General features: G+C 33.2%; 1 protein-coding gene across 1 annotated transcript; it reads right to left on the bottom strand.

Moving 5' to 3' along the window:
• Positions 1-11,463: 11,463 nt before the first annotated feature.
• Positions 11,464-13,748, bottom strand: LOC133175209 (uncharacterized). Its single transcript, XM_061310318.1, has one exon. It carries the CDS (start codon positions 13,743-13,745, stop codon positions 11,724-11,726), a length of 2,022 nt encoding a protein of 673 aa, XP_061166302.1. The 5' UTR covers positions 13,746-13,748; the 3' UTR covers positions 11,464-11,723.
• Positions 13,749-20,408: the final 6,660 nt, after the last annotated feature.

The raw sequence follows: 20,408 nt of genomic DNA, 5'->3' as shown, positions 1-20,408 counted from the left end.
AACTTCTTACTTGAATTTGTTAAATAAACAAGTTATTATAAACTTTTTTGTGCGGAATGGATGCAATTCAATTTTTCCAATCAATATTCCTATTTGCTCATTTAGTAATAGAAAAGTACTTGACAGACAATTGAATTTTCCCTTCTTAAGAAGTGCTGATTTTTAAAATTGCAAAACTCAAATCCCTATTTCATGAGAAAAAAAGGGGAAATCAAGTAAATTAAAGTTCAGTTAGGCTACCACGTTATAGCACTATTACTACATGAAGAGAAATAATCGCGTAAAAAAGGGGTCCTTACATTTTCAGCAATGAAATATTGTAATTATACAATTAGACAATTTAAGGTTCGTTGAGCCTTTGATAAATGACTATCATTGCTTTATGAAATTGTCAAGTAAAAGGGCCATTTTTGTCAAAATTTTCCCCGCAAGGAATATTGAAATGGCGTGCATTTTTACTATAAAATACATGTATTTCTTTGGATTATCATCAGGGTTAAAGCAATGTTTTTATAAGATTAAACAGAAGGATGGTGAATCTCAAGCGTCCAGAACAGCAAGATGATGTCACGTGTGGACTATTTACTTTTTTTTTAAAAACAAACCTGAACTATTTTCTTTATACATACATCACATTGTACAAAATATAAAAACCACGGACCATTTCATGTTAAGTACATTAAAGTCAGCTAGTAAAAGCTTGTTAAACTCCCTAAAGGACAAGGTACAGTAACAGCAAGATTTGGCCCCTCGTTTGATAGAAAATCAAAACCCAGTTTAAATATTAATATTATAAATTTACATCTAGTGACATAAAATGTGAAATGTGTATATCAGATGAGATAGAGGACGAATTTCACTTTGTATTAAAATGTCCTCGATATGAAGAACTAAGAATGAAATATATCAAGAGTTATTATTTTAAAAAACCATCAGTATTTAAATTAGTACAGTTACTGAGTTCCACAAATACTAAAGAACTATGTAACCTAGGTAAATTTCTGTATTTTTCCTATCAATTAAGAAATGATGTTTAAAAAGTGTACAATAAGAAGTGATAATACATTAAATGCTATTGTTTATGTAATTGCCACATGTATATTGTATAGCATATACTACACTTATCCTGTGCAAAGCTTATGTATAAATATTTATGTACATATTTTGTATACCTATGAGATGTAATGTCTCTGGTTCAAATAAAACATAAAATGTTACTTGTTTTAAAAATAGCATTTATTTTAATATGAGGTGTTAAATGGCCATTAGAGAATAACAATTTAGATCTTTATACCATACTATAAGTTTTGTTTAAAAAAAATTGCGTTTATTCATGAATGTGCTAATTAGTCTTTGAGAAAGATGCGCTAAATTTTGAGTGCGCTAAGTTTACAGTATAACTGAATTCAGACAAATACAGTAGTTTTATCAGATAACATTTAGATAGTGTTGCTTTCTATAATTTAATTTGTCAATCAAGAATAATAATTTTCCAGGTGCATCATACAGTTTATACAGATTAACAACAGTAAACTTACAGAATGTTACTTTGAACTTTTTTAGTTCCTAGAGCGGTTAAAACATTGATTTTGAAAAAGGGAGAGAGAGAGAAACATTACGCTATTATTCTAAAAATCCTTCGGAAATACAGAGAAATGAGCAAGTGAAGTAAAAATGAAAGATGAATTTCATAATTTGAAGGATCGAAATAAAACAAATTCCTATAAAAGAAAAAAAAAAGATAATCAAACCTGCCGCTGCAGAATACGAGGCGAGACATAAGAGCGCTATGGCTACCAGAGTCCAGGCAAAAGACATATTTCTTGGTTCCCTAACGGTGCTACCAAAAATTCGGATCTGATGTGAGAAAACAGGTACCCGGCCCTATATATATAGATACATGCCGAGCTAAATTTAGAGCTTATATTTAAATTCATACTTTGCTGCTGGCAAAATTATCAATTTTGGAGAATCATTTGTATGCTTGTGGCTGACCTTTTACTCCAGTGACCTAAAGATGACATACCTGTATTTGGAAGATGGAGGATATTCAAATAGTTATATGTACAATGTATAAATACAATGCATTTCAGTGGTATCAAAACTTGTTTACTGTTAGTCAAAGAAGACACACCGAATCGTAAAACTTCAAAGCAGTCGCGACATATTCAAATATTCTATAATTCATCTATAGTTGTTTTCCCCGCCTGTCAGTAACAAAGGTTTCCCTTTTGTTTGAGAAGAACTTAACTTGCGACATATTATGTCATTTTTATTTTTTCAGAAGTTGGCCTGGTCGTAACAACATTCTTCAGATTAATTTATTACTGTTAGAAATTTAAAACTTCTTCGAATGAACGATCGATATAATGCAAAACCCAAAAAGGAATTATTGTTATTTTCAAGAGTTTATTTCTCACTCTTGAAAACATTAGGGATGTGTTTTGTAATTTTTTTTCCCCAAAACTGTGAACCTACCGAAACGAATCCGCAAAATAGCCAACTTTACCTCTTTTCTTTTCATTCTTGTATCAAATATTCGTATATCAAATATCAGTAGCGGATCCAGAAACTTCAAAACGGAATGGGCGCTGAGAAAGGATGGTTTTTCTTGAAAAACGAAAACAAAAACTCGAAATTACTTTTTCGGGAGGTATATGTAGGGGAGGCGGTTGGGGTAGGCTATGGGGGGTTAGAGGAGGTTTAGGCAATTTTTTTTTTTTTTTTTTTTTTTTTCTTGTATCAACACGTTACGTGTGAACTAAATTTAGAGTATATACAAGTTAAACAGCGTGTTCAAGCAAAAAGGGAGAAAAAAAAAGAGAAAAAAAAACCTCAAAGGGAGGGAATATACTTTTAAGCGTGACTTAATGTCCGTTGTTTATGGTTTCTGTATTTGAAAAAGTTTACCAAATTATAAAAGAAACTTGTTCATAGCTCTCTTTGAAAGTTAAATTGTACTAACTCGAAAATATAATTCACAGTGTCTGAAAAATTAATCATTATAACTAATGACACAGCATATCGATAGAAATCAAATCTGCACAGCTCTAGACGTACCATCCAGTAATTACAAAAGATAGCAGTGGGTGGGGTTATTTATTTCATTAAAAAAAATAAACCACAAAGAATTCTCACATGCATTCAAAGCAGCTGATGCACATAAGTAACCGCAGATAAATGACCCCGTGATGATCATACGTAAACAAGGGACAAAATTCTTACGTAAATCACTAATGTACTCTTAATACACACAAACAAATTCTTTTTACCCATTAAACAAAATGAAAGTTTTGACAGAGGACAAGTACAGTTTTCGGGGACTAATTGCATTACCAAAAAAAAAAAAAAAAAAAGAAAAAAAGAAAAATAATAATAAACTAAAATTAATGTAAATGTTAAGAACATGTAGCTGCTGACATTTTAGTTTTGGATCATCCAACCAAATTTCGATCATCTTTATTTTCCATCTGCAATGCCCATATTAAAAGATTGAAAAGTCCATGATTTGTACATATCATCATGCGCGGATCCATGGTATGGGGTTATATGAAAGGTACGGAATATTCTGGAGTTAGAAAATTTATATAGTAACATAACAGGAAAAAATGATTTTGGGCCCAATTGAAAACACGGATTCCTAGTAAAATGAGAAATAAGGAGTCATGTATAAATGAAGGAAAGCGACTTCCCCCCCCCCCCCCCCACACACACACACGAGGTATACGATCTTGCAATTCAATTTTTGAACGTCAATAGTTATTTCTGCTTATAAATTCACTCAACAGCTAATAACAAGACTGAAGTAAAATGATGTGAATGATCAGATTCTATCGCGGATATGACGGTTAAATATCAACCCATGATCTCTGGGTTGACTGTCCATAATAATTTTGAGGTTACATTAATATACATTAAAAATTCATAGCTGAATGATTCATACATCAGGTGACGCGGTTTTCTTTTTTATCGTAGACAAATCAATAACCTAGTGCCCTTGTTTAGTTCTTAAAACGCTGACCACTTGTAGGGAAAACGGAAACACGCCGTTATTATAGCTTTACCCCGGGGTACATTTAGTAATCTTAATGGAAACAACATTGTGTAAAGAAGTGATTGTCTCTTGATGTCAGACTGATGTGAATCTCTGTATTGTAAGACAAGATAATTTTTATCTGTTACATGTCATTTGGTTTAGAATTGCCCTTTTTGCACTTAAAAAAGTTTGAAACATTGATTTGATTAAAGCGCTCCTCTTAATATTATATAACACTTCATAAAATTTCTTTTAAACAAAAATATTCATATAGGATTTTAATAAATTTTGTACCAAGCCTCTTTATTCCTCACAAAAATATTTACAGCAGTGGAGAAACTTCAACAGAACTTGCCAACAACATATTTTAGAACAGGTGTTAACAGAGTGCGGGAATGAAAAAAAAAACTCCAAAGAATTTTTTTAAAAAATTGAAATCGCAAAATTTTGCAAACGTCAATAACATCAAAATGTATCAGTTTTTAACAATTAATACAATAATTCGCTACAATAAATTAAAGACCCTGGTTTTTGACATAGACAGCTTTTTCAATCAATTCAATGGCAAAAATGGAACTCGTAAAATTTCATATCTTGTGATTGGTCTACGAATAACTTTCTTAAAATACATTGATCCTGCACACAAATCTCTGAGGTTGATTTTAAACAGATACTGGAGTTCCTCATTGACGATAGAAGGTCTTTTGTTATGGCCTTCAGCTCGACATTTAGATATATCGACGACGTTTAATCAATATCAATGTTCTTTATCATTCATACGTTGATTCGATATACTCAACTTTATTACAAATAAAAGACACAAAAGAGTTGTACACATCTATTTCATATGTGGATGTTTTACCACAGAAATACAATGTACATAATTGACAAACTATCAACTAAACTTTATAAAGAACATGATTTAAACTTTTTTATCGTTATCTTCCCTTATTATTATCACCTGCAAATAGGCTTTATATCTCCCCGTTAATTCAATACACAAGACCATGTTCTACGTTCGAGCATTTTCTAAAACAAGGCAGGCTCCTGAGAGATAAGTTGACGGTTCAAAATTATTTACAATCGCGTTAAAATTTCTCAATTTCTATGATCGATACAATGACTTCGCTTACAAATACATGTATATCCGTCTTTCGATCGACTGTTGACTGAAGTCTTTCATAAAAATAAGCCATTACTTTTATACTGAATTGTCAACCGTTTTCTCCGTTTACCCGAACATGGGAAGGGGCAATTTATTATACATGCTTCATGCATGCTTCAGAGTAAAATTCAAAATTTTATGGGTCTTCTGAAGCATATTATCCCAGAAAGACACGTTAACTATCAGTTAATGCATGTATATAGCATGAATACGCATTGGGTTTATTTAATAGAGCTAAACATGAAAAGGAAGATCTGAACACCGTGTCAGTATGGACAAGGCTTGTAACAATATCGTCTTTTTGCAAGGCTCATTATCATAACTGTAACAAAGAAGAACTTGGTATTGATTCTACGTCTGGAAATTCAACCTATTCTCGCAGTTCACTTTCTTAAGATGAAATTCTTCAAAATCAAATTTCAGTATTTAAAACATCTAACATTACAGTAAACCAAGATGAGTTCGATCTACTCTGCCTATACTGGATTCAGACAGAGATACATTGCCGGATCCAGCAAATGCACTACCAAGCCCATATCTTCACTCGTTACAGAAATATCAATTTGTAAATGAAAAATTCAGACGTATTGTGCTTCAACATATTCTAGAAGGGATTTAAATCAGATGAGGATTCTCAGAAACTCCAAAGAACTTTTAGAAAATTTAGTTTTTTTCAAAATTCAGCAACATCAAAACATACGACTTTTCCACACTTTATACAACCATTCCTCACGAAAATTAAAAACTGGCTTTTTGATATCATAAAATTTGTTAAAAATCACTATACACACAAGTTCTCTGAGGTTGTTATTAAAATGATGCTGGAGTTCCTCATTGACAACATTTATGTAGTCTTCGGAGACAAGGTCTTTCAACAAACTGTAGGAATTGCAATTGGCACAAATTGCGTCCCGATATTAGCAGACATATTTTTGTATTCATATGAAGCAGAATTTGTTCAAAATCTTATGCATGAGAAAAAAAAAAACTTTTGCTATGACCTTCATTTCAACATGTAGAAATATCGACGACGTATTATCAATTAACAATCGTTATTTCCATTCATATGTCGACACGATATATCCCAGTGAGCCTGAAATAAAAGATACCACAGAATCTGACACATCAGTTTCATATTTCGATATTTACCAGAAAAAGACGTTAATGGTAATCTAACAACAAAGCTTTATGATAAATGTGATGACTTTAACATTTCAGTCGTCAACTTTCCTTACTTTTGCAGCAATATATCCTTATCACCTGCATATGGGGTGTATCTCTCAGTTGATTCTATACGCAAGAGCATGCTCTACATATATATGAACAATTTCTAAAACGAGGTAAGTTATTGACAAACAAGTTGATGAAACAAGAATATCAACAGTCTCGTTTAAAGTCATCATTTCACAAGTTCTATAATCGATACTATGACATTGTCAGCAATACAATCTATCATTAAGTCTGACTGACTTTTTCATACTAATTGTTAGGCCATTATTTACCCACTGAATTGTTGACGGATTTTGCGTTATTTCCCGATTATGACAAGGAGCACACAGCGGGTGTGACCGATTGGCAGAGGATGCTCACTTCTCCATGCCACCTGATCCCACCTCTGATGTTATAGATGTCCATGTTTGCTCTGCTTCTGATTTGTATTGTTTGAATGGACTTTTGAGTTTGAATACTGTTTGTTATCTCCATAAATTTCAATACTTCCATTGATATGTCAACTCGATATATCCCAGTGAGCTTGAACTGAAAGATATCACAGATTCCGACACATCTGTTTCATATTTGGATATTTTACAAGAAAAAGACAGTAATGGTTACCCTCATTCCACATATTTCAGTTGTAGGGAGAGAGAACATTTTCTTCAATGTTATTAAAACATTTTCACGACCTACATTGTAAGCTGAAAACATTAAAGTATTAAACTATAAGCAATATCAAGAATTTAGAATAATGTTGACAATGTTCCTCTAAAATGTTTAAGAAACGTAACGTACAATGTTTCAAATTTATAGATGATTGTTTTATTTCATATTTTTAACACATTTTCATAACATGATATAAAATAAGATCTGCAAACTAGACATACTTTTAAAATCATTTTTAGAACTTTTCAAAAACAATTTACAGAATGAAACATTGAGATAACAAACAGTATTAAAGTTCAAAAGTCCATTCAAAGAATACAAATCATGGGTAGAGAAAACACGGACCTCCAAAACATCAGAGGCGGGATCATGTGCCATGGAGGAGTGAGCATCCCCTGCTGACCGGTCAAAACCGCCATATGCTCGTTTTCATGATCGGAAAAAAAATGAAAAAATCCGTAGACAATTCAGTGTGTAAATAATGTCCTAGCAATTGGTATGAAAAACGTCAGTCAGCATTTGACTTAATGATAGGTTTATAAGCTGACGAGGTGTATCGACCATGGAATTTGCAAAATAATGACTTTAAACGAGACTGATCATATCCTTGTATCATTAACGTATTTGTCATTAGTTTGCCTCTTTTAGAAATTGTTCGCACGTAGAGCATGCTTTTGCGTATCGAATCAAATAATTCCATAAACATAAATTCCAATTGCAGGTGATAATGGTATATTGCTACATAAATAAGGGAAGTTGAAAAGTTGAGGTCATCATGTTTATCATAGAGTTTTGTTGTAAGGTTATCTTTCATCTTTTGCTAGTAAAATATCCAAATATGAAACAGATGTGTCAGACTCTGTGATATTATTTATATCGAGTTCAAAGGGGTATATCGAACCATGGTAGGAATGATTGATTGATTATATGTTGTTTTACGTTCCGTTCGAGAATTTTTCAATCATATAGAGACGTCACCTTATACCGGTGAAGGGCTTCAAATTAAGACCTATACTCGGCACTCAGGGCCATTGAGCAGTGAGGGTTCTTTATCGTGCCAACGCCTATCAAGATATGGGGCCTCGGTTTTTAAGGTCTCACCCCAAGGACCCTCAACTTTCACTTCAAAGTGCCGAGCGCTTGGCGAAGGGACAGTTGCTACCTAATTTTTATTAGGTCAGTCGTAGCTGTGATTCGAACTCTACCGGCTGAGCTACCGTGACGGCAGGTAGGAATGAAAATATAGTATTAATTGATTAAACGTCGTCTATATATATATATTAATCTTGAATTGAAGGCCACAACAAGACACACGTGAATAAAACATTTTTGAAAATGCTTTTGAACATTTTAAAATGTTAGGATAACATTTGGTGAAATGTTTTGTTAAAATTTTTTAAAATCCTTTTAAGATACGTACAAAATCATGTGATTATAACATTTGTAAAATTGCATTTTTTATACATTTAAAAATTGATTCCTACATAAATTTATGCTGGGAAAAGTCTATATGTTCCAATGTCTTATTGAGCGTAAGTAGAAGGTATAACAAAACTTTTATTAACTGTGTTCTGGGGCAACCCCGACCCGACCTATCAAACCAAACTGTCTGCCTTCGGCCTAATCGCTTCAGGCACAAAGTTTGGTTCTTGGGTCCAACAAAACGCATGGTGCACTCAAATCCAGACAACAAATATATATTGTAACATTTTAAGGAAGTGTTTAAATTGATTGATCGATTGAATTTTTTTTACGTTCCATTCGAGAATGAAATGTTTTGATAAAATTTGCTAAATTATTTTGGTAAAATGTTTTAAAATCTTATTAAGAAAACATGCAATATCAACTAATTAAAACATTTTCGAAAATATTTTTCTAACATCTTAATTTATTTGTTTAAAATTTAAAAATGTTTTTTTGCTAGATCTATAATACATAACTTTGTTCCGGCAGAAATAAGCCAGACACGTAATGTGCTTCGTATTTTTTCGCGTAAACATATCCACTTTTATAGTGTTTTATTCGCTGTTTTTTTGATGTTTTGAATTAGAAGGTATACATTATAACAATGACATTTTACAGGAAAGGTAGAACATGCACTATTTACTACCGTTTATGATCAGAAAACGATCAGAAAAAAACTATTTTTCTTGGGGTGAAAGGTAATGGAAATTTACCCCATAAATAATCGATTGTTCACGGCCCTGTATAATCTTTATTTAGGATGGCGGTACTAGGAGAATTCTCTAAGAAGTCATCCGATGATCCTTTAAGATATAAATTCATGAACGATAAAGACGAATCTTAATGTATAAACGGAAATATTTGTTTTTTCGAACTTTTTGTGAAGTCTGAGGTGTCAACTTGAGACAAACACTGTACAAGCTTTTAGAAACAAACTTCACATGAATTGATTAGTTCATAGAGGGTGTAAAAAAGTTCGACAAATTTTTAAATTACTAAAGTAGTGTTTTCCTGAAGAGATCATACTTTCCGGTTTTACAAAATCACTTGTGCTTTGAATTTAAAGCATTATTTATGAGCAGGAAATCACAGGAAGGTTGTTTCCGATTTGAAAATATTTACCTCTTGAAAAATACAAATGACAGATTTGCTTGACATTAAGGTGCATATGCAGGATTGGTCTTTTTTTAATTTCTCTACATCATATATTGCTTATTACAAAACAGATAATTTTGGTAAAAATAAAGCACTGGCAGTTTTCAGAAGAATCGATTTGCCGACTGAAATCTTACTAGTATACAGAAAAGTGAAAAATTCTGCATATGTAAAAAATAATATTGTCTGAGGGTTTTAATTAAATGTTTGCTTTTTGTCTAATTTTTCTGAGCAGAAGATACATCCTATGATTGAAAATCTGACTTCCCGTTTTTATGAAAAGGTAAAGATAATAAACTGTAAAATACCTATATAGAATACAAACAGAGCAGAACAGAGCAAAACACGCACCTCTGGAAATTTCAGAGGTGGGATCAGGTGCTTAGGAGGAGTAATCATCCCATGTCCACCGGTTACACCCGCCGTAAGATCTATATGTATTGATCAAGTAGACAGAATAATCCGTAGTCAAATTTTGTGTAAAAACAATGACCTAACAATTGTTATGAAATATTTCAGTCAAAATAAGACCTAACGATAGGTCTTATTTGCAGATAAGGTCATTATAACGACCACAGAATTAACATCTTCCCTGTAACAAGCAGTTACAGTATCTGTTGGTAGCCTGCCTCGTGCCATTCACAAATGAAACTTTAAAAGTAGCAACATTGGACTCTCTGAATATGAAATTCCAAAAAATATTAATTATTTTCCTATTGCTTTGTTTTCTGAAATTAAAGAAAAATGTGAAATGAACTTTTTTAACCCATTAGAAAATAATTTGACATTATGCAATCATGCAATTAATTCACCCTTTCTAAACTACGAAATATCAATCCTTGCACTTTCTGATCTTATAGATTAAGTGTCCCCAGCCCTTATCTTTTAAAGCTGTTATCTTGTGATAGTTGTCACATTGCTGTAGAAATTTTCATAGGTACTTTCACATCTAAATCACAGCAAAAAATTATGCATATGCAAAAGAAAACGGTAAAGCTTGCAACTCACCTTCATTTGCGTGAAATAATGTAAATTAAAATGAAAAATATACACGTATAATAAGTCATGGCATACATTATATAACCTTGATTACTTGATCTCAAATCGTCTTAAACCTTATGTGTGACCAAATCAGTTATCACCGATAGTTCGATCGGTCGACAAGGGAACGTGCCCCAAATAAATTTGCCGACAAATAGAATACTATTGATACTATAGAAAACATAGCTACTATATGCTTGTGCCCCCTCAATAATAACGTCTGATGACTTTTTTTGCTTGTCAAGGAATTTTGAGAAATTTATAGTGCCCCCCCAACTGAAAATATATGGTTGTGCCCCCTCCCCCCAAAGTGAAATTGCTTTCTACGGGCCTGCAGATTACGTGGCGTATGTCTGTTAATATGTATAGCTGTATGTTTGTCTGTCTTTCTTATGTACACATGTTTGTCTGTAAACATGTGACCAGCATAAATCGTATCACATTTTACTTCTCCAGATCTAGAAATACTTAATTATTGTTTATATACTTGGCTTGGTGATTGTATAATGAGATCAAGTGGTGCAATGACAATTATTTAACTAAATCAAAAGATATCCACATTGTATGAAATTCTTTTAATACTGTATCATTTCAACCATACTGGTTTATTAAACTTTATGATCACATTACATTCTTAAGTAATCTAACTTGAACATTAAATAATCCCTATACTTTTAATTTTATACAATTTATAATATAGTAAGCATACTTGTATACCCAAAGTAAGCAAAACAACATAATTAAAATCTTGTTAATCATTGCTGAAATTAAAGTCAACAGGGTGCTTAAGTTAGTAATTTCTTCAACAGCTTAGTTTTCTATGGGCAGTACCGTTCGTTTGTTTAGTAATACGCAACAAAAAATGCAAACTTAAAACAAAGGTCATTCAGGGCATTCAGAATAAAAAGAAATATAAAACTGTATTGATTATGTAAACTTTTACCAATGTCTGAGATTCGTTAAGTAACAATTCAATGATGTTTATTGACAAATATTCTGTATTCTCATTATTGTAGCTTTTTGTATTCTATTTATCAAATGTCGTTGTCTGAGAGATCGTTGATATGAGTACCAAGCATCCTGTAGGTTCCCTGTCAGCTGTTGACAGATTCCAAGTATCTGCCAGGATATGTCTCTGAGATCTGAATATACAAACTGTCCCTGATCATAGTGAACTAGAGTCTGTAGATCATCTAGAGCTGTTTGTGCTCTTATTGTATCTATCTGTCTGTAACACAAGATCTCTAGCATGTGTAACAGCACAAAGAGTGGGACAGATAAGAAAAAAGTTGTGTCCTCTAGACCAGACTGTTGTTCTGGTATTAATTCACAAATATAACAGATTAGGTTTTCAAGTTTGATGTCCTGTGCTACCGCTTGTTTCATCTTTGTAGACAAGGGTTGTCCTCCTACAGTCTCTATATACATCTCTGCATCTACATTAGAGTTATATATCACACATGGGTGTGCTAACTTAACCTTCACCACGTCTATTATAGATAAAGCTTTCTTGTATCTAAGTGTTTTGTAATAATACATAGCTATGTACAGCATGTCAGAGATACAACCAAACTTGGCGGCTAATTTCAGCATGTGACAGAGTATCATGTCAGCTCTATACATCAGTTTGTTTTCAGATGCACAAGTCATCATCTGTAATATAAAAGCAAGGTTCTGAAGGATAGAGGTTGTAAATTTCTGCAACATAATGATTTGATACTGTGTCATGGGATGTGCACTAATCACTTGTTCTATTGCCTCTAGGTCCGTTGTACAGTTCTGTAGAGGTGCTTTGAACATGCATATTGTATCATTTTTTTGTAGTTCTGTAAATAGCTCTAAATCTAATTCCTTCTCAGATATCTGAGTGTGTTCTTCTGTACGGATAGAGTGTCTAGGGTTATAAAGGGCAGTAATAATGGAAGATCTAATAGAGGGACTGTGTAGCAGGAATACAAAACCCTTCTCATACAATCCATGTAATCTAATGAATAAATGTTTTTGTGCTGCACCATGAATATTACCCAGAAACATGTTATTAGCAGGAATAAAAAAGTTTGGACAGACTCCTTCATACACCCATTTAAGGATTAGCTTAAAACAGACCCAGAAACACTCAAGGAGATTTTGTGGACACCAATGAGGAATTGTATTTTGTTGAATCACCCAGAAAACTGCTGTCTTCATGTGATAGGAACACAATAATTTATTACCAGCACTTAATCCGTTGTTAATTATTTCCGTTAAAAACAATTTAAGTAAACCGTAGGTTAAGAACTGACAATGGTTCATGGCATACACAAGTTTGTTTTCTGCCAGAGAGAAAGAAATTCTCCATTCATTGCCTTCATTTCTTCCTAGTTTATGTCCTATTGCTACAAAGTGACATCCATTTTGTACAATATCATCAACAATATTAGGATGGGGCCATGAGTTACATCTGTCTTTCCAAGAAGAGGCAGATGGAGGCCAAAAGTCACTAACAAAACAATGGGCAATATCATATTCAAGTGGTCCAATAGATCCGCTGGCACATGGTCCGTGTGGAGAAAGGTACTCTGAAGTGGGTAGGGCACACACGATCTGTCTGTATTTGGAACTAGATATATACTGTCTATTATTCATTCTAACACAAGCATACTGGACTTTTCTGAGAATGCTTGGTGACAGTAAATATAGCAAAGTGAATCCTGGTGGACTATCAGAACAGTCACAGAGGATCAGTGTTTGTCTGTGTGTGTTGTAATGCCGAGACTGAGATAATTCCCAGATCACACGGTGATTATCTGGCCATAGCATCATGTCATAATCTGATTCTTTCAGTCTGAATCCTTCTCTTTGACTTCCACTCAACAGCGAACCCGTAGAACCACTTATTGCAGCCGCTTTCTGATTCCTTACCATCTCAATGATTTCCATTATATCTCTCCTCATGGCCACCTGTTGTGCTGTTCCAAGTTTATGACACAGTCCCACGAACACTGACTCTGATATTCGCTGCATGGCTGTCTTCCTAATAATGATACTGGGTGAATTTAATGAATATTTCATACGTTATTGAATATTGACAATATTTAATATAGTTTTAAGTAACGTTTTTATACATAGTCCAGGGATATTAAAAAAATCAAATTATTCTCAAGTGAAGTACAAAAAATGTAACTCTTCTCAAGAATGTTTTCACTTATCATTTCAAGTTTTATTTGTTCTCAGTTTAACTGGAGAATATCAAGTATATTTACTGCCCCGTGTATTTAAAGTCATTTTTTTTTTTTTTTTTTACAAAAAACTTACATATGGATAGTTCTAATGGTGTCCATTTTAACGGTCCAATTTGAAATGTTTCAGGATCTATACTTAGTAAAGAAAAAATTCCCATGACACCTACTTTCATTTTATATAAGCACCTTTTCTGTCATTTAAAACCTACACTAGATGGAAATACGCTCAGGCGTAGGTATCATTTTACGAAAGGACTACCTAGAGCTGTGTTTGCAAGATAATCGGAATTAACTGCTTAGGTTGAACTTGTTAACCTGCATGAAAAGCTGTGCTACCACCTTTTCTTTATTCTGTAAAAAAAATAATGAGAGCTTTGTGCACTTCTATCGTTATCAAAGATGTGTTTTCCTGAGAAGTGCAAGGTATGAAAACAAGAATGTGTTGTTTTTTTCACCGACGATGAACCTATAACTTGTATCATAAAATTTTGTTATCGAATTAACAAATCATTATGCGTTTAGTACCAATTCTAGTTGTTGCGTGCATGTTTAAGAATATTCATTTTAAAGCCCAAAACATTACAGGAAAAGTGACTGTCATTGTATATGTTATAGCTCAACAACTCTTCATTTCTTTGAATATTTTTCCTGGAGGTAAATGGCAGGTACCCTATGCTGAAAATTAAATAGATAGGCTCCATATTTACATCTTTATATTATATAATTTCCAGAAACATTTTTCATCGGTGATTAGAGGGCCCTTAAGGACAAATGCCCGTTCATGTACATGAACTCTACAAATTTGATTCAGAGGAGGTGTACAGCTTAGTCAGAGGTCATAAAACGCCACAAAGGTCCTACAATTATTGGAACTCGTCAATTATACAAGGAATAAATTAAAATACAAAACTACGTTGCGTAATTCTTAATTTACAGATGTATTGACAGTTTTTAATAGGTCTGGTCTCTATTTACATCAGTCATCACATCACATGACAAATACTTACATCTTTGCATGTTTACACCAGTGATATTTGTTATATCAAGTTCAATCGATGAAAAATTCTTTTTCAGTTTTTCCACACTGTACAACCCTGCGATTGTTTCAAATTTTAAATCAGGACTTTCCGGTATCACACTAGATCGTTTCCTATACTCAGTCACACGACTGACCTAATGTGGCTTAAATCCAAAATTAATGGAAAAATCCACATTCCAAAATTAAAAGAGCAGTTGTTACTCAGGAATGGGATTGAAAATGGTTAATATTGAACATTTCAATGCAAGTATAAAATATCATGAAATGCAAGACACAGTCAAATACTGTAGATTCCTTAATTTTCGCGAGTACTTATTATCGCGAAATGACTCTTTAACGCCAAATCGCGAGAACAATAATTCGCGAGTGGACCGTTAATCAAGTGATTTTACATTGATTTCAGCACCATAAAAATGAAAGCGAGTAATTTTATTTCGCGAGTGGTGCTTCTCGCGTAATTACGCGGTAATTAATTCCTCGCGTATATTTTAGGAATGACTCTAATTCTTGGCCAAATTATTCGAGGATAACCTGGTTTGGGTCAGTTTACGCTTTATAATCCGCGAAGCGGATTATAAAACAGCGTAAACTGACCCAAACCAGGTTATCCTCGAATAATTTGGCCAAGAATTAGAGTCATTCCTTATAATTTAATTCTAAAATCATTAAACAACTGTGGGTGTAAAATTTCGTTGCTTTTTATTAGTTCAAATTTGCCGCTCAATAATACAACCCTAGTAACGGAAGTGATGGGAAGCGAGGGGAGGTAAAAACTGATACATAGTCCTAGCAGCCATGTTTTTTGTTTACATGTGGTAAGATCCGAGTTACTGTTTGAAGTTAAAGGTACATTTATTAAATCTGGAATTTTCCATGAATCCCGAGGACTGGAAATGAGAGGATTGCATGGATACAGACGATTCAGCTGGTTGTCAGGGGGGTGTGTCCCCATACCAAACCAGGTTATACAGAAATAATTTGTGTTCCTTTTTGGATATTAACCAATCAGAGGCTAGAATACAAACAAAATTAAATTATTTAGGAATCTACAGTAGCAGTCTGTTTTAGGGACACACACTGATATTTCTCAAACAATTAAATAGCTTTGCAAAAGAAAACATTGCCAAAGAAATGTGCAAAAATGTTTGTGGTTTAATGAAACTATAAAGGTGGATAAAAAGACTGTTTTCTTAAAATCATGGCATGAAAATAATGTTTATACTGTTAATTCATTGATTGATATGTGTAGCAATGTGAATGTGATGGGACTTTTTAACAGGACACAGAGACGTAAGCGTAGTCATGAACATCGGTCAAACAATAAACATATTATACACGATGGTAAGATTCACTACTATCTTATGTAAATAAAACGATAGGCCTTCATCACATTCGCACCAAACTTTATTCTGTCCCTTTGGAAGTTTTAAATAGCCTATTTGTAAAAGTCAAGGAAAGTCCATATTTGGATTCTTCGACACCAAAATATACGCTCGATCTGTGATTATGGATATTGCAAATCATGTGCTCATTAAACCGCCACGTTTCACGGAAGGAAATACTATTCAGTCAAAAAACCCGTTTGTTCCTTAAACTTCAATATGCCAACAAAGGAATTGGTGCAGTTAATAAAAGTATTATTCTTAATCACAAAAGGGGCCAGTCTTGTAATCCACCATATTTCAAGTTGAGGTCTTGATACACCTTGTATTTCTTACAAATATACATCGACAATTGCTTCCACACCTTTTAATTACAATAAAAAAAACTTTACAGGGCCTAGATATCGAACATCTGAAACATAGTCCTTCTACGTGTTCATGTTCTTCTTCAACCTACAACTATAGTCCTGCTGGACAAGTCATATACTGGTGGCGTTAATAGTTAATAATGATGACCTTAAATCACTTATTATGAAAGGGCCAAAATTTAGGGAACCCCGATCTTTCAACTGGCGTCATATTTTTATAAATATTACGAATTCTATGGAAGATAACGCCAGACGATGGGCCAGTTATGAAAATGAAGAGCTTGAAACTTTGTCAGAATGGATTAAAAGTATCAGATGGATGTTGAAATCATTAAGCGATTGAGAGGCAAAATGAAAACCATCTGTCTTTCTTTCTCGCACAATGCAGAAGTGAAACAAGATTTAGAAAGATTACACGATCAGTATGTACTGGTCCCACCTGAAAAAGCAGGTACAAAATTGTCTTTGTTTCTAAGGTTTATTATTTGAATTGTATTTTAGAGGAACTAGGATTTAATTCTGCAACTTGCAATCCAACTTATACCCATAGCTCCCTTTCTAAGGAGGAAATTCTTCAAAACCCTATGTCAGTTTTAAATATTTTTAATATTTCCAGCAATCAATATGAATTTGAATTACAATCCCTATAAATGATTCCAAAACTTCATTAAACCCCATGCCAAGAAAAGGTACGCATTCTAGTTTTAGAGTCAATAAAAGCGGAATTAGCGTTAATCTGTGATTTTTCCCCAGGGAGATGTGTGCGAGGCAATTAATGTCAGCAGTTTTGAGGGAAGGATCTTAAGTTTTACTGGTTTGAAATTAAAGCTAGAATACTTACTATTTAGAAGCCTTTGCACCTTTTTTCCTGTTGTTTTTTTTTAAAGGGGGGGGGGGCGATTTTCCATGCAAATCATATGCGGTTAAAAAAGTAAAAAAAAAAAGAAGAAGAAGAAAAAGAAATTGTAGTGAACTAATTAATTGTTCAGTAAAAATTAGACGCCTTTCAAATTTTTCAGTGTTTATATATCAAAATATTTTTTTCCTAGTATAAATTAACATCGGGCACGATGAATTTGGTTGTTGTGGAAGTCTCGCGCCTTATTAAGGTATCATAGCGGTAATTGACCAATGAAAATGAACTTAGTCAATTGTAGTTCCATACATATAAAATTATTATTTTTTCCTTTTGAATTTTTTTAAAATTTCCTTCCAGTCTATTTTTACAATTTTGGTACCTGTGTCTAGTGCATTTTACATATTTTGTAAATAAATAGAGGTTTTTGACAGGAACTATTTTTTTCAGGGCATAGGAGGCTACTTCCTGGGGGTAGAAGTTTATTTTTCTTTGACTAAGAAAACGGAAAACTTAGGATCCACCCCCTCAAATCTGCTGCCGTTAATCGTCTCGCCAGCGTTAGGGGAATATGGGTGATTTGCATCAATTACACTTTTATTGACTCCATCGCTGTGGAAAAATGGACGGGATTTCTTGGCATGTTCAAACAAAGATACATAGTGGGTTTCAGTAAATGTTCTACCAAGCCTCTTTCTTTACTCCTGATTAAGATATTTATAGCAGTGAAGGAGAAACTTCAGGAGTACTGTACAACAATATATCCAAAGGTAGTGTAAATCAGATGTGAATACAAAAAAAACTTCTAGAAAATTGGAAATGACATTTTTTTTCCAAAAATCAATAACATCAAAAAGTACGACTTTTCGACACTTTATACAACCAATCCCCACGATAATTTCTTTAGTACAAAACTATCCTATGCCATTATACATAAATCTGGTAATGCAGAAATTAACCCTGCGCGTAATGGACTTCATATTTATTCGCGTAAAATATCCTCGTTTACAGTAAATTATTGACTGTTTTTGATTTGTTTTCAATTTAATTAGAAGGTATACATTATACAATGACGTGTTACAGGAAAAATAGAACATTCCCAATTTGCAACCTTTTACAATCAGAAAACGGTTCTGTATTTTCCACCAGGTTAAAAGCTACCGGAAATTAAACTCATAAATAACTGATAGTTCAAGGTCCTGTAAAGTTTTATTTAGGATGGCGGTGCTAGGAGAATGGTGTAGTTCCCCTGAAGTCAACCCGATGATGTTTTAAGATAGATATCCATGACAAATTAAGATGAGTCTTAATGTATAAAGGGAAATATTTCTTTTCTAACTTATACATGTGTGAAATCAGAAGTGTCAATCTGAGACAAATATGATTAGTTCATAAAGGGTGTAAAGAAAGCTCGTTCAACAATGAAATATTTCAAAGCAGTGTTTTTCTTGAAGCTATCAAATTTTCAACTTTGACGAAGTCACTTATGCTTTCAATTTATAGCATTTTTTTTGAAGTGGAAAACACATGATTGTGGGAAAATAAAGCATTCCAAAGACTACATAGATGTTGTCAATGAGGAACTTCAGCATCCTTTTAATATCCACTTCATAGTATGTATTTACTACTTGTCTTTGATATATGTATAAAACTTAAAAAAAAAACAGACTGGACTGAGATATAAATATTTCAACAAAATGAGATATATTTTATATGTCTCTAATTTCAATAAATTCTACTATAGGTGAATGGTTCATTTTTACAAGAAGAGAAGGCGCTAAGCCATTGGTCTGATAGAGTGAAGAGGTTTTTCCTTGTAGACACACTAGTGACCTAGTGGCCTTGTTAAGTTCTGGCGTTCGGTTTTACAAATCTACCTTGCGGGTACATTCGGGACTCTTAATAGCCAGCAATGATGGTCAAATAAGATGTTGAATGTTTGATGGTAATCTAAAAATAGTAAGACAGGACGCTCTCTGTCCTTCGTATTACATGTCGTTAAATGGTACGAATCATTTGGCTTAGATAAGGTCATTAAACTACTTCATCAAAAACATAATTCTAACCCCAACTACATAAATGCAAAATTTAAAGTCTGACATCTGATCTTGTAATACCAGAATGCCTAATGTAATCTTACAATGCATATCTAAAAAATTATACTTATCTCAACCCCCACTCGGTACAAAAGAATCCATATATCTCATATACGTTGTTTTTATAAAATATTTGAAGATAACGAACAGTAACCAAGCTCAAAAATTCAATTAAACATAGAAATTGAAATAAAATGAGCATACACCGACCCATTAATACATCAGAGTTGGGATCTAATTCCATGGTTGAGTAAGCATCCCCTATAAAACCGACCACCCCCCCCCCCCCACCCTTGAACCCTTGTCTTGATTGGGTAAATGAGTGCTCCCATCACAAATCAGTATGAAAATGATGGTCAAACAATAAAATGATAAAATTTTCCGTCAAAAGTAATTAAACACAAGGGCATTGTTACCAAGATACAATTAACTAAAATTTAAATTTTTTTTAAAAAAATGTATATACCCTTAATAAATCAACTTATTTGTCAGCAATCCCCTTTTAGAAATACATCGTAGCAAAATGCTATTGCATATCTAATCAACTAATCATAAACACCATAACTAGGAAATGTTAATATATTGCTACATAAATAAGAAAAGTTAGCGGTAGAAATGGTGGGGTCATCCTGTTTATCATTAAGCGTAGTTATCATATGAAGTTCGTCATAAGTGTCTCTCTCTATTAAAACATCTATATAGGA

This window comes from Saccostrea echinata, unplaced genomic scaffold, assembly GCF_033153115.1.
Source record: "Saccostrea echinata isolate AGI-Se365-2 ecotype Australia unplaced genomic scaffold, CSIRO_AGI_Sech_v1 ptg000062l, whole genome shotgun sequence".
Classification (NCBI taxonomy): Eukaryota; Metazoa; Mollusca; class Bivalvia; order Ostreida; family Ostreidae; genus Saccostrea; species Saccostrea echinata.
Note: the sequence above shows the minus strand (reverse complement) of the source record. Positions and strands in the feature narration are given on the sequence as shown.